The 14,357-nt window shown below is 34.8% G+C and overlaps 1 protein-coding gene across 1 annotated transcript in view; it reads right to left on the reverse strand.

Moving 5' to 3' along the window:
* The window catches only part of SI (sucrase-isomaltase), a 115,127-nt gene that overhangs the window by 89,530 nt on the left and 11,240 nt on the right, over positions 1-14,357 (reverse strand). Inside the window, exons 7-13 of the mRNA XM_023739131.1 lie at positions 14,085-14,184; positions 12,220-12,332; positions 8,987-9,112; positions 8,367-8,498; positions 8,158-8,277; positions 6,312-6,425; positions 1,254-1,338 (exon numbers count right to left, since the gene is read on the reverse strand). Coding sequence (XP_023594899.1) covers positions 1,254-1,338; positions 6,312-6,425; positions 8,158-8,277; positions 8,367-8,498; positions 8,987-9,112; positions 12,220-12,332; positions 14,085-14,184 — 790 coding nt within the window. The remainder of the gene's footprint in view (positions 1-1,253; positions 1,339-6,311; positions 6,426-8,157; positions 8,278-8,366; positions 8,499-8,986; positions 9,113-12,219; positions 12,333-14,084; positions 14,185-14,357) is intronic.

The following is a 14,357-nucleotide window of genomic DNA, read 5'->3' on the forward strand; positions in this document are numbered from 1 at the left end:
TAATGGACAATATTCCGTTGTTATCCATCAGGTTTCCTTTGGCTAACTTTTGGAAATAGATCACCAGGCCTTTCTTTCTAGTCTGTCTTAATTTTGAAGCTCTGCTGAAATCTGTCCACCATGGGTGACCATGTGGGTATGTGAAATACTGGTAGCATAACTTCCAGCATCACAGCAACACACAAGCCACCATCATATGACAAATTGACAGAAGGTTGGTGGAGTAATCCTTCTGTATGGATTATAGCTGAATGTGAAGAAAATGAAAATCCTCACAGCTGGACTGATAAACAACATCATGATAAATGAAGAAGAAATCAAAATTGTCCATGACTTTATTCTTCTTGGATCAACAATCAACATCCATCAAAGCAGCAATCCAGAAATCAAATGACATATTGCATTGGGCAAACCTGCGACTAAAGACCTCCTTAAAGTTTTAAAAAGCAAAGATGTCACTTTGATGACTATGGTGTGCTCCACTGTAAGCCATGGTCTTTTCAATCACCTCATATGCATGTGAAAGCTGGACAATGAAAAAGGAAGATAGAAGGATAGATGCATTCAAATTGCGGTATTGGTGAAGAACGTTGAATATACTGTGGACTACCAGCAAAACAACCAAATCAGTCTTAGAAGTAAAACAATCATAATGTTTTTAACAATGATTGTGAGGATGGCACAGGACCAGGCAGTGTTTCGTTCTGCTGTACATAGGGTCACTATGAGTTGCAACCAACTCGACAGCACCTAAAAGCAACAACAACAACAATATTCCTTAGGAGTGAGGATGGTGAGGCTCTAGCTAGCTTACTTTGGACACCTCATCAGGAAAGACAAATAGCTAGAAAAGGATACAATATTCAGTAGAGTTGAATATCAGCAAAATGGAGGAAACCCTCAATGAGATAGACTGTCAAAACAGCTGCAACAATAGGCTTAAACATACCAACATCATGAAGATGGGGCATGACTAGGCAATGGTTCATTCACTTATATATAAGGTTGTCATGAGTCGGAGCTGATTCCATGGTAACTAACAACAACAACGAATATAATTGAATACAGTATATGAAAATTAAAAATCATGCTCCTTCTCCTAGAATCTAGGCATGAATATTTTGGATGAATACAAAAAGTCATTGATTTCAGAGACTCCAAATTATGCTAAAGTTTGTGATTCAGAAGTAGAGTTTACCAGTCAATAATGAAAATTTGTCCCAATGTTAACTAGATAGTAAAAGTTAAGTTACCAGGAGTAAAAGGTGGATAATTCCATTTGTTGTCCTCACACCCTTTCAAAGAACCTTGAACAAAGCTGGAAACTTCATTCATATCCTGAATAGTTACAAAATGAAGAACAGATGTTTTTAAATAATTATAAAGCATGTAAGCCAAAACTCTCCAATTATTTGAAAAATGTTTTATCTAAGGCAATCAAGGTGTTCTGTCAGTCCTAGAAGACAAATACAAGCTACTAACCTAAAAACAAACAAACTTACTTAACTACACTCACTATTTGATACTACCTTCAGGTATGGATAAGTCATCATACTAACAAAGATAGTATTATTTGTTTTGCATAAATGTACATACCAGATAACAGAGAAAACTTACAGAGGGTTGGGGGATTATAAACAACCTAAAACGTAATTTCCGTTACCTAATTTTAATTTTACATAGAAAATATCAATTGTTGTTGCTGTTGTTAGATGCCATTGAGTCCATTTTGACTCACAGTGACCTTACGTACAACAGAAAAAAACACAGCCCTATCCTGTGCCATCCTCACAATCATTGTTACATTTGAGTCCATTGATGCAGCCACTGTGTCAATCCATCTCGTTGAGGGTCTTCCTTTTTTTCTCTGACCATCTACTTTACAAGCATGATGTCTTTCTCCAGGGACTAGTCCCTCCTGATAACATGTCCAAAGTACGTGATACAAAGTCTCACCATCATCACTTCCAAGGAGTACTCTGGCTGTATTTCTTCTGAGACAGACTTGTTCGTTCTTCTGGCAGTTCGTGATATATTCAATATTCTTTGCCAACACCATAATTCAAAGACATCAATTCTTCTTTGGTGTTCCTTATTCATTGTCCAGCTTTCACATGTATATGAGGCGAATGAAAATATCATCGCTTGGGTCAGGCACACCTTAGTCCTCAAAGTGACGTCATTACTTTTTAACACTTTTAAGAAGCGGTCTTTTGCAGCAGATTTGCCCAATGAAATATGTCGTTTGATTTCCTGACTGCTGCTTCCATAGGCACTGATTGTGGATCCAAGTAAAATGAAATCTTTGACAACTTCAATGTATTCTCCACTAATCATGATGTTGCTTACTAATCCATTAGTGAGGATTTTTGTTTTATGTTGAGGTATATAACCCATACTGAAGCCTGTAGTCTTTGATTGTCATCAGTAAGTGCTTTAAATCCTCTATGCCTTCAGCAAGAAAGGTTGTGTCATCTGCTTATTACAGGCTGTTAATGAGTCTTCCTCCAATCCTGATGCCACATTCTTCTTCACATCACCCAGCTTCTCCGATTATCTGCTCAGCATACAGATTGAATAAGTATGGTGAAGGGAAGCAACCCTGACACACACCGTTCTTGATTTCAAACCATGCAGTATCCCTTAGCTCTGTTTGAACAACTGCCTCTTGGTGTATGTACAGGTTCTGCACGAGCACAATAAAGTGTTCTAAAATTCCCATTCTTTACAGTGTTATCCATAATTTGTTATGATCTACACAGTCGAATGCTTTGCATAGTCAATAAAACACAGATAAACATCTTTCTGATATTCTCTGCTTTCAGTCAAGATCCATCTGACATCAGCAGTGATAGCCCTCATTCTATGTCCTCTTCTGAATCCGGCTTGAATTTCTGGCAGTTCCTTGTCAATGTACTCCTATAACTGCTTTTGAATGATCTTCAGCAAAATTTTATTTGCATGTGATATTAATGATATTGTTCAATAATTTCCGCATTCTACTGGATCACTTTTCTTTAGAATGAGCACAAATATGGATTTCTTCCAGTGGGTTGTCCAGGTAGCTGCCTTCCAAATTTCTTGGCATAGACGACTGAGCACCTCCAGTGCTGCATCTGTTTGTTGAAACATCTCAGTTGGCATTTCCTCAATTTCAGGAGCCTTGTTGTTCACTAACGCATTCAGTGCAGCTTGGACCACTTCCTTCAGTATTATCAGTTGTTAATCCTATGCTACCTCCTGAAATGGTTGAACTCAACAAATTCATTTTGGTACAGTGACTCTGTGTATTCCTTCCATCTTTTCTTGATGCTTCCTGTGTCATTCAATATTTTTCCCATAGAATCCTTCAATATTGCAACTCGAGGCTTGAATTTTTCCTTCAGTTCTTTCAGATTGAGAAATGCTAAGTGTGTTCTTCCCTTTTGGTTTTGTAACTCCAGGTCTTTGCCTATGTCATTGTAATATTTTACTTTGTCTCCTCAAGCTGCCCTTTGAAATCTTCTGTTCACTTCTTTTCATCATTTCTTCAATTCGCTTTAGCTACTCAATGTTCAAGAGCAAGTTTCAGAGTCTCTTCTGACATCCGTTTTGGTCTTTTCTTTCTTTCCTGTCTTTTTAATGACCTTTTGCTTTCTTCATATATGATGTCCTTAATGGCTTATAAAAACTCGTCTTGTCTTCAGTCATTAGTTTTCAATGCATCATATCTATTCTTGAGACAGTCTTCAAATTCAGGTGGAATATACTCGAGATTGTATTTTGGCTCTCATAGACTTGTTTTAATTTTCTTCAGCTTCACCTTGAAATTGCATACGAACAATTGATGATCTGTTCTGCAGTCACACCTTGCCTTTTTCTGACTGATGATATTAAGCTTTTCCATTGACTCTTTCCACAGATATAGTCGATTTCATTCCTGTGTTTTCCATCTGGTGAGGTCCACGTGTATCGTCGCTGTTTATGTTGTAGAAAAAGGTACTTGCAATGATGAAGTTGTTCGTCTTGCAAAATTCTATTATGAGATCTATCACCAAGGCCATATTGTCCAACTACCAATCCTTATTCATTTTCAACTTTTGCATTCCAATCACCAGTAATTATCAATACATCTTGATTGCATGTTTGATCAATTTCAGACTGCAAATGTTGGTAAAAATCTTCAATTTTCTCATCTTTGGCATTAGTGCTTGGTGCCTAAACTTTGATAATAGTCCTATTAATTGGTATTCCTTGTAGGTGCATGGATATTATCCTATCACTGACAGCATTGTACTTCAGGATAGATCTTGTAACGTTCTTTTTGAGAATGAACGCTATGCCACTCCTCTTCAATTTGTCATTCCTGTCATAGTAGACTATAGTAGTAGGCATTCTGATTCAAAATGGCCAATACTAGTCAATTTCAGCTCACTAATGTGTAGGATATAGATCTTTATGTGTTACGTTTCATTTTTGACAACTTCCAATTTTCCTAGATGTATACTTTGTACATTCCACTTTGCAATTATTAATGGACGTTTGTAGCTGTTTCTTCTATTTTTAGTTGTACCACATCAGCAAATGAAGATCCTTAGATCCTGACTCCATCCACGTGCTTAAGGTCCACTTCACTTTGTGGAAGCAGCTCTTTCCCAGTTGTCTTTTAGTGTCTTCCAACCTGAGGGGCTCATCTTCAGGCACTATATCAGACAATGTTCCTCTGCTATTTAGAAAGTTTTCACTGGCTAATTTTTTCAGAAGTTGACTTGGAAGTCCTTTTTCCTAATTTGTCTTAGTCTGGAAGCTCCGCTGAAACCTGTCCACCAAGGGTGGTACTTGAAATACTGGTGACAAAGCTTCCAGTATCACATTAACACACAAGCCACCACAGTATGATAAACTGACAGATGTGTTGTAGAAAACATCAATTACATTGTATGTATCAAGAAACTAAATTTTACAGTTTTATCAGTCTTCTTACTGTGAGTCTATCATTGTACACATTTTTAGCACATTTATTCATTCGGTATAATTTGTCCATTTTAGCTGGCATTTATCTAGTTTCTGTGATGTTCTAGGGAGTCCCTGGTTAATGCTCGACTACCAGCTGAAAGGTTGGCCTTCCATACCCATCTCAAAGCACCTTCTGAAAACAGGGCTGGCCATCTGCTTCCAAAAGCTCTCAACCTTGATTTCCTATGGAACAGTTCTATTCTTCACTCATGGGGTTGCCATGAGTTGGTATCAAGTCATGGCAACTAACAACAACAACATGATGTTCTGAGCACACTGCTAGCAGCTATGCACAGCACTGTGTATAGCCCGTATCTCCTATATGCTCATGAAAAAAAGACAGATAACATTTTAGTATTCTAATTCAAAAACTTATGGCCCCACAGAGCCCCTGAGATAGTCTCAGCTATTCTATTACTTACTAAAAAGAAAATTTCTAAAGGGAAGAGGCTTATTCAGATTCATATCACTGCAATTACTTGAATATAGTAGAATGAAATGTATTATTATGGATTCAGTTGTGTCCCTGAAAAAGATATGTTGAAGTCCTAACCTCTGTACCTCTGAACGTGATCTTGTTTGGGGAAATAGGATTTTTCTTTGTAAATGTTACCAGTTAACAAAGTCATAATGGAGTAGGGTAAGTCCTAATCTCTTTTGAGTGGTGTCTTATAAAAGGGGAGAACAGACACAGAAACAAAGTCACACACAGGGGAAAGGTGCCATGTGAAGATGCATCAACAAGCAGCAAAGGAGCACCAAGGATTGCTGGAATCCGCTAGAAGCTAGGAGAAGGGCAAGGAACAGTTCCTCTCTCAGAACTCTCGGAAGGAATTGATAGGGCCGATACCCTGATTTGGATTTCTAGCCTCTAGAACTGTGAGACCATAAATTTCTACTCTTTAAAGCTACCGCCTTTGTGGTACTTCATCCTGGCAGCTCTAAGAAACCAAGATATATATGTTTCTGGAATTACAATGCTGTAGGCTTATTTATAAATCTGGATGAACTGTTTTCTAAAGATCAATCATTAGTCATAAACATGCAACACCTTAGTTATAGAAACAGACTTAATTCTGTAAAGGCTTATTGTATTACTAGAGAAAAAAAAATCAGTCTGCATTTTTTTAGCTTGTATTCTTTTCTAACCCAAGAATATGACAGGTATGATATTTATAAGTTCTAGAAATATTATAGGGATTTTTTTGTTGTTGTTGAATACCAGAAAAAAATGTATCTTGTTATTTCATAATATTTCATGCCTAGATAATTTTATGCTCACTAGCCAAAATCACTGGTTTGAAATTGTTACTTACAATCCAAAGTCCGTCATAGTTCACTTCTTGATGGAAACGACTGCATTCATCTGCCCACCAATCTACGCATTGTGGACTAGTGAAATCAGGGTATACTGTTAGTCCTGGCCATACCTAAAATAATAAATTGTTCACATATATTAATAAATAAATGACAAAGAAATGAAATACAAACATAACTCAGCTGAACAGAATAGTAAAAAGTATTAAATTTATAATATTGTATTTCAAGTATGTGTGACTCATGCGCCATCTATATTCACAGTAAAATCTGGCCTACATTAAAATGCATTTAAAGGAGAACAGATAAGAAAAAGAGTATGAGATCATGAAACATTTAGGCAGGGAAAAGATAAAAATATGGGATTAGGCTGCTATTTTGACTGCAACTAAATTATTTCTAAGCTTGTAGTAGGTTAGATTAAAGAAAAAAATTAAATATATTCCTTGCGTGATTAAAAAAAAAAATCACATTAGTTCCTCTCCAAAGATATCTGCTTCCAAGAAATTCGATGAGAAAACCTCCTGGTATATTTCTTTTTTATTTAATAAACTTGAATATAACACTTATATGCTGGGCACAGTTCTAAGCATTTTACAATACATCATTTAGTTTTTGTTATTATTTTAGGAGTTAGGTACTACTGTGATCACTATTTTACAGATGAGGTAGGTACTATTATTAAACCTATTTTATAGATGAGAAAAAAAGAAGTTAAATAAGTTGCTCAAGGTCGTATTACTAATAAGTGGCACATTAGGAATTCAAACTCACGCGGTCATACCTGAGCCCATGCTATTAAACACTATAAGTTCCTGTCTCTGTATTATTTATGCTTTTTCAACTTTTTTACAGTAATTTACTTATTACTTACAATAACTATATTAAGCAAGAAGAATTCAATTCCAGATAAATTGGGATAAATGACATTGTTTTTATTTCCAAATGACGTATATTGGCTGTCTAATCTGTCCATATCCAACAGAGCAGGTCCTAACAAAATGTATCATGTGGGCTATTAATAGACATTATAGAGAGGAAGAAGTCCCTGAGTGGTGCAAACAGTTAACTCTCTCGATTGCTAACCGAAAGGTTGGAGGTTTGAGTCCACCCAGAAGCACCTCAGAAGAAAGTCCTGACAATCTACTTCTGAAAAACCAGCCATTGAAAACTCTATAAAATACAGTGCTATTCTAATAAACATTGGGTCACCATGAGTTAGATTCAACTTACTAGCAACTGATTATAGGGAAGAAAATCTAGACATTATCGCAATTTTTGATATGTCTTACAAAGTTGTCTTTAAGAAAATATTTATCCTGGTTAAATATAAGCATTTGGGAGCCAAGAAAAGTTTCCTGACTCTGCTTCTCATTAGCATTGTGATCTTGGTCACTTCACCTTTCTTAAGATTTACTTTTCTTGTCTGTTAAGTAAGAATTTTAATCATAGACATCTCATCATTTTGTTTTGGGGATTAAAGGTAAAGCATATAACTTAGTGCCCAGCATATAAGTATTCAATTTATATTTACAATTATTTTCCATCAACTTTCTGCAAAGACTTCTAGATTATTATGTAATAATGTAGATTATCATATTGTGTTAGCTTTCTTTTTAATTGTCATGGCAGTGAAAATTTTCTAGTGTCTGTTTACTCTTTGTATAACTAACCTCTAATAAACACTGTTCTAGAGATTCTTGAACTGCTTCTTCTGTCTAATATTTCTCTCCCCAATCAAAATCAAATCTAGAGTTATAAGCAAACACATGCACATATTTACAAGAACTCTGTGGCAGAATAGAAAATGTGAGCAACATAACTTTGATAAATATTATAATTTACCTCTCCGATAATTGGTGTAGTCCCATCTGACTCATTGACCCACACATGTTGTGCAGTGCCCCTGTCATAGGTTTCATATGCTGTTCCATTGGCACGTTTTCCTGTGGAAATTGCAGGGTCCTAATAACAAAAAGAAGAAACTATGGAAGATCTATTAACTTATTAAATGTGTACTACTAAAAATATATTAATATATAATCAACTATTACCAAGATGATGACATATTTCTGTCCATGGTCATGCAAATCTTGAACAAATTCAGGGAGCCCTTTAAATGCAACTGCATCATAAGTAAAGTCTTTCTTGTCTTCCATATAGTCAATATCAGTGACCTGTGTATCCTAAAAATTAGTACAGTATATTTCAATAAATAGCATTGAAAGAACTCTGTAATCACTTCAGTCTTTAAGTCCAATTAACTTGTATTATAAATACAGTAAGTAAAAGAGAAATGAACTTGGATTCCTTGTATTCCACAAAAGAAGCAATGGTATTATTTACAAAATTGGTTTTTCTAATTTCTAAGTACAAAAGCATTAAATGATTGTTCATATGGTGTTCACTGATAATCACTAAACATGCATTATGCTTTGTTTATATGTATATGGATATATGTACATACATACTTATGTGTATGTGTGTGTGTGTATATATATATATATATATATATATATATATATGCTTCATTTTGTAGAAAACCAAAACCTACACATTTCTGAAAAATACTAACTACATACATAGTGGATATTCCTGACAATTTCCTACATTTATTATCATGTGACAATATTTAACACGATATATATCTCCACAGCCACTTCATTTCACTTACATATGGTATGCCAGCATCCCGGTTTCTTTTCACCACTTCTTTAACTACATCTAGTGAACTATAATTCCAGCGACTCAGTTGGAATCCAAGACTCCAGTATGCCGGCATTGCTGGTAGTCCAATGAGCTTGAGGTAATTAGTTTCAATAAAGAAAAATGTAGTTAGTATTTGAAACTAATATTCATATGCTTCCTATTATATCTCTAATAATCTTTTAAGTTTAACTACATATTTTACAGAGATAATGATACTTGTATTCTAAAATACTTTCTAGATTTCTATTAAGAATTTTGTTATGAAAAACTTAAGAATTTTCTGCTTTGTCATTTTTTTTGTTTATGTTATGCTAAAAAAATTAGGAAGTGCATCACTCAAGAAAGTAACATTTGCCAAGATATATTTTTGCCATCATAGAGACGTAATCCAGGATAAAAAGAAAATTGTTCTGTCACACCACTCCACAGCAAAAAATAACAATAATAAACATAAAGGAATCATGTAAAAAAGATGTTTAAAATACCTAATTTCTATTATTTTCCAATTTTGCACTAATTTCTCCCCTGATTTACAAAATGTTAATAAAATATGTAAACTACAAGGCTCTCATCTAGTCATTCCATGTAGCTCATGCAGAGCCGTTGCTTCTTTCCTGCCACTGGAGCCAAGTGGAGCTCCTTCTCCCACTCCTGTGGTGGCCCTCAAGAGCTAAGTGCACAACAGAAAAGAGCATGAGATGCCTTCCAGTAATAAGAGTCTCATGAAAACAGCAAAGCACATGATTTTGCACATGGGGATATGAGCATAACTGATATTAGATTTTTTTTGCTAAAAACTGAGTATAGGGTTACATTAAGACAAGTAAATTTATTTGTCATACTGGGTTTTCTTTGAGGTAGTCTCTTATGTGTTGTTCTGGATCCATGCTTTCTCCATCATCTATGTCCAAAAAACTACTATGTAAATATTAAAAAATATTAAAAAATACAGTGTATCATGTTGTGTTAATTCTATTCTATTCAAAGTATTAAACTTATTTTTAAAATAATTTGGTTTTAAATAAAGCACTCAAAAAATCAGTAATTTTCATACTATATTCCTGAGTGCCTTACGTTCTCTGAAGTTCTCTAATGATTTGGACATTTGATTGAACTTTATACACATATAATTAAATGTATAACTTATTTTCCATAGAGTAAATATGTGAAATACATATTTTATATATTATTTAAGCTTATATAATGTTTATTTCTCTGCGTGTATATACATAGATATGTGTGTGTGTGTATATACATATACACACACACATCTGTATATATATATATATATATATATATACATACATATACACACACACACACACACATATATATAGGGCCCTGTTGGTGTAGTGGTTAAGAGCTATGGCATGCTACAGCTGCTAATCAAAAAGTTAGCCACTCTTGGGAAACCCTATGGAGCAGCAATTCTACTCTGTCCTATAGGGTCGCTATAGTTGGAATTTACTCAACAGCAGCAGTTTATATATGTATACATATTTCTGTCTTTTGGACTAATAAAAATATCTAACAAGCTAATGAAAATATCTGTCCATTCAAATACTTATGGGTTCCAGCTTTAACATATTGGTGGTTATTAATGTGTTAGCTTATGCACAGAAGATAATTTGATTTCTTCAAACAAAATAGTTTCTTCTGTCTATCTTCAACATAATTTGAGCCTCTTTTAATTGTAGCCTTGATTAATAGTACTACACTCTGCACCAATATTTTCTTTTATTGTTTAAATTCAAGCTTGTGCAAGTCTACCCCTTAAATGTTCTAAGCAAGTGCACTACTCTCCTGGATATGTGCTGCATTCAGGAGACAAGCCTAAATCAAGCTCATCTACTGCTAACCACAGATTTTCTCAGCATATAATAAGACAGGCATCCCAACTAATATTTGACAAATCAAATTAAAAAAATGTATTGTTCTTTTGTTTTTCTGGTTTGAGACCCATGTACAAAGTCTATATATAGGCCAGGTCAGCACTGTCATTATGATTCCATATTGTTATTATTGTTAGTTGCCATGGAGTTGATTCTAACTCATGACGACCCCACGTGTGCAGAGTAGAACGCTCCATAGGGTTTTCAAAGCTATGACTTTTTGGAAGCCAATCACGAGGCCTATCTTCCAAGGCACCTCTGAGAAAGTTGGACCCACCAATCTTTTGCTTGTAGTCGAGTGTTTAACCATTTGTGCCACGCAGAGACGCCTTTCATATTATAGACACTGTACACTTTGTGTGCTTCTTTTTTTGACAATCACATATATAAACAGCAATTTAGAAGTTTTTAGACATTGTAAGTGATTAAAATGTATAAAATGCCAGCTACACATATATCAGCTATTTGGATCTTAATTGAAGAAAGTTTTACTTCTAGAAATAATTCAAAAATTACTTCTCCTTTGAGAATTTTTTTGGAAATGGGAATTATATGTCAAAAGATATAACAAGAAAACAAGATTTTTTAAATAAGCGTGATCCTTGAATGTTATACCAATAAAAATATTTTCCTTTTCCATGATTACACCAGGAATCCTATATGCCAATAGTTTTAGTAGAGTAGTGACTTGGAAGGACTTTTAGAATCAAGGTCAAGACAAACCCTGGCTTCGTCACATATCTAAGACCCATCTTGGGCCCAGGTACAAGAACATCTTATTTAATAAGTATGTGACAGTTACTTAGATAGCTATCTTAAGACACAAGTCTTCAGTTTATGTTCTAAACTGTGACCTCTTTAGGACTGAGTATTGGAGTCAATTTTCCTGGAGTTTTCTTAGGGTGTATTTACAGCAAGTTTCACTGGTCTTCCTTATAACTCAGTAGCCTTTAGGATTTTGCCTATGCTCATCTTAAAGATAAGATACCTCCCTTCACTTTATCCCAGCAAAGTAGGTCATGAATAAGTAAAGATTTTATACGCAGCATCTCAAAGATTTCCAACTCCTGAACTCAGCTGCCTAGAAGCAAGAAACTATTTTGAAATCATAAATATAGACATTTAGATATATATAGGCATCCCTGTGTAGAAAAAAAAAATTACTGAGTTCTGAATAATGGTAAAATTTTAAAATACACATAAGAGGCCCCAGGTACCTAAAGTAAAGTCAGCTAAATAAGTAGACACGTTAGAAGAAAGAAAAGTAGGGCATAAAAGAATTTAATAAAATAGATATGAAACACACCTCTTGATACTGTTGGACTACTTGTTCTGGCGTATCACCCAGAAAAATGTAAAAATCCAGAATGCCACCAGTAACTCTGTAAGTTACTATTGGAGTAGGTTGGATGAAAATTTCTACAAAATAAAAACCAGAAAAGCATATGTAAATAATAAAAAAGGTAATAAAATAATTTCAATATCTTATTTAAAGTACTTTGTGTTAACCATATTATTTTCAAACTATTTTTAAAGATTTAAGAGGAAATAAAATATCGAAGGTGGGAAGAACATAAGGAAAAAGTACAATGCCACCATGCATGAGGCTAATGATAGGATATTCAAGATGTTCCCATTTACAGATATTGGTCAAAGCTCTCATAAAAACTGCATAGTAAGGGGTAGTCAATTAGTCCTCATATAACAAAAATATTTCTTTTTAAAATTGTACAACAATTAGATATTTTAATTGAAGAGTCTTTGTGCTCTTAGAAATATTAATTTCTAAGAAAAAAACTATTCAGAAAGGTTTTTAATTAACTTTTCTATATGTAAAAGTCCCTGGGTGATGCAAATTATTAAGCACTAGGCTACTAACCAAAAGGTTGGCAGTTTGAATCTACCCAGGGACATCTCAGAAGAAAGGCCTGGTGATCTATTTCCGAAACACCAGCCATTGAAAATACAATGGAGCACAGTACTATTCTAAAACATATGGAGTCACCATGAGTTGGAATTGACTTGATGGCAACCTTTTTTTGAGGGGGGGATATGTTGTTGTTAGGTGCAGTCAATTTGGTTCTGACTTACAGCAACCGTATCTCCAACACAACAAAACACTGCCCAGTCTTGAGTCATTCTCACTATTATTTCTATGTTTGAGCCCATTGTTGCAGCCATTGTATCTATTCATCTTGTTGAAGGCCTTCCTCTTTTTCTCCGGCCCTTTACTTTACCAACCATGATGTCCTTCTCCAGGGACTTTTCCTTCCTGATAACATGTCCAAAGTACATGAGACAAAGTCTCATCATCCTTGCTTCTAAGGAGCATTCTGGCTGTACTTCTTCCAAGATAGATTTGTTCATTCTGGCAGTGAACGGTAAATACCATGGCTTGGGACAGGCACACCTTAGTTCTCAAGATGACATCTTTGCTTTTTAACATTAAAGAGGTCTTCTGCAGCATATTTTCCTAGAGAACCATGTAAAATACTATTCTTGCTGGAACATTATTAATTTTTGTAGCTTTTTATGATTGCTGATTTACCTATTAAGCCAAACCAAAAAACCAAACCAGTTGCCATTGAGTCTATTTTGATTCATGGCGATCTCACATGTGCAAAGTAGAACTGCACTCCATAGGGTTTTCAAGGCTGTGATTTTTCTTCTGAGGTGACTCTGGGTAGGTATAAACCACCAACCTTCCAGTTAGTAATCAAGCGCTTAACTGACTGCACCACCCAGGGATTCCTACTTATTAAGCACAGATATTTAAAACAAAGATTCTGTATTACTTAAATTATGATATTCTGAAAAAATTACTCTTTCTTCTTTCCATTCCCATACAGAACTTTCTGTTTGTTTTTGTTTTGTTTTTTTACTTAGAGTGACAAATGAGGCTGTGGGAATGGGAATATCATTTGCATGTATATGTTTTGATGTTTCAATGTTGCTCGGAAGAGAGAAGAAAGGGACTAAATGTCATAGTATAGCATTATATGCATAGTCATACTAACTTCAAAAAACCTGCTTATAATAAATTCACATACTAAAATCCTCGGCAATAAAGTTTACTCAAATATACAGCATTTATGATTAGAATAAAGAGCGCAGTTAAACCATTTCAAGTAAAACCTTATTTAAACACGTTATCAGATAAATCATTCTTACCCATTGCATTGCTGTTCATTAAGAAAACACCAAATGACTTTCCAGAAGTATCTTCTATACACATGAAGAATGTTTGATGGCCATATAAATTATTATTATTCTACAAGAAAAAAATTGAAAATTAAAATTTCAAGTATATTTAAAATAAAAAAGACTATGCATAGGGAACCTCATACCATCAAGAAAGCAGTGCCAGGAGCAGAGCGTGTCCTTTGGACCGGGGTTCCTGCGCAGAGAAGCTCCTTGTCTGGGGGAACACTGAAGAGAAGGCCG

Source organism: Trichechus manatus, unplaced genomic scaffold (genome assembly GCF_000243295.1).
Source record: "Trichechus manatus latirostris isolate Lorelei unplaced genomic scaffold, TriManLat1.0 scaffold00129, whole genome shotgun sequence".
NCBI lineage: Eukaryota > Metazoa > Chordata > Mammalia > Sirenia > Trichechidae > Trichechus > Trichechus manatus.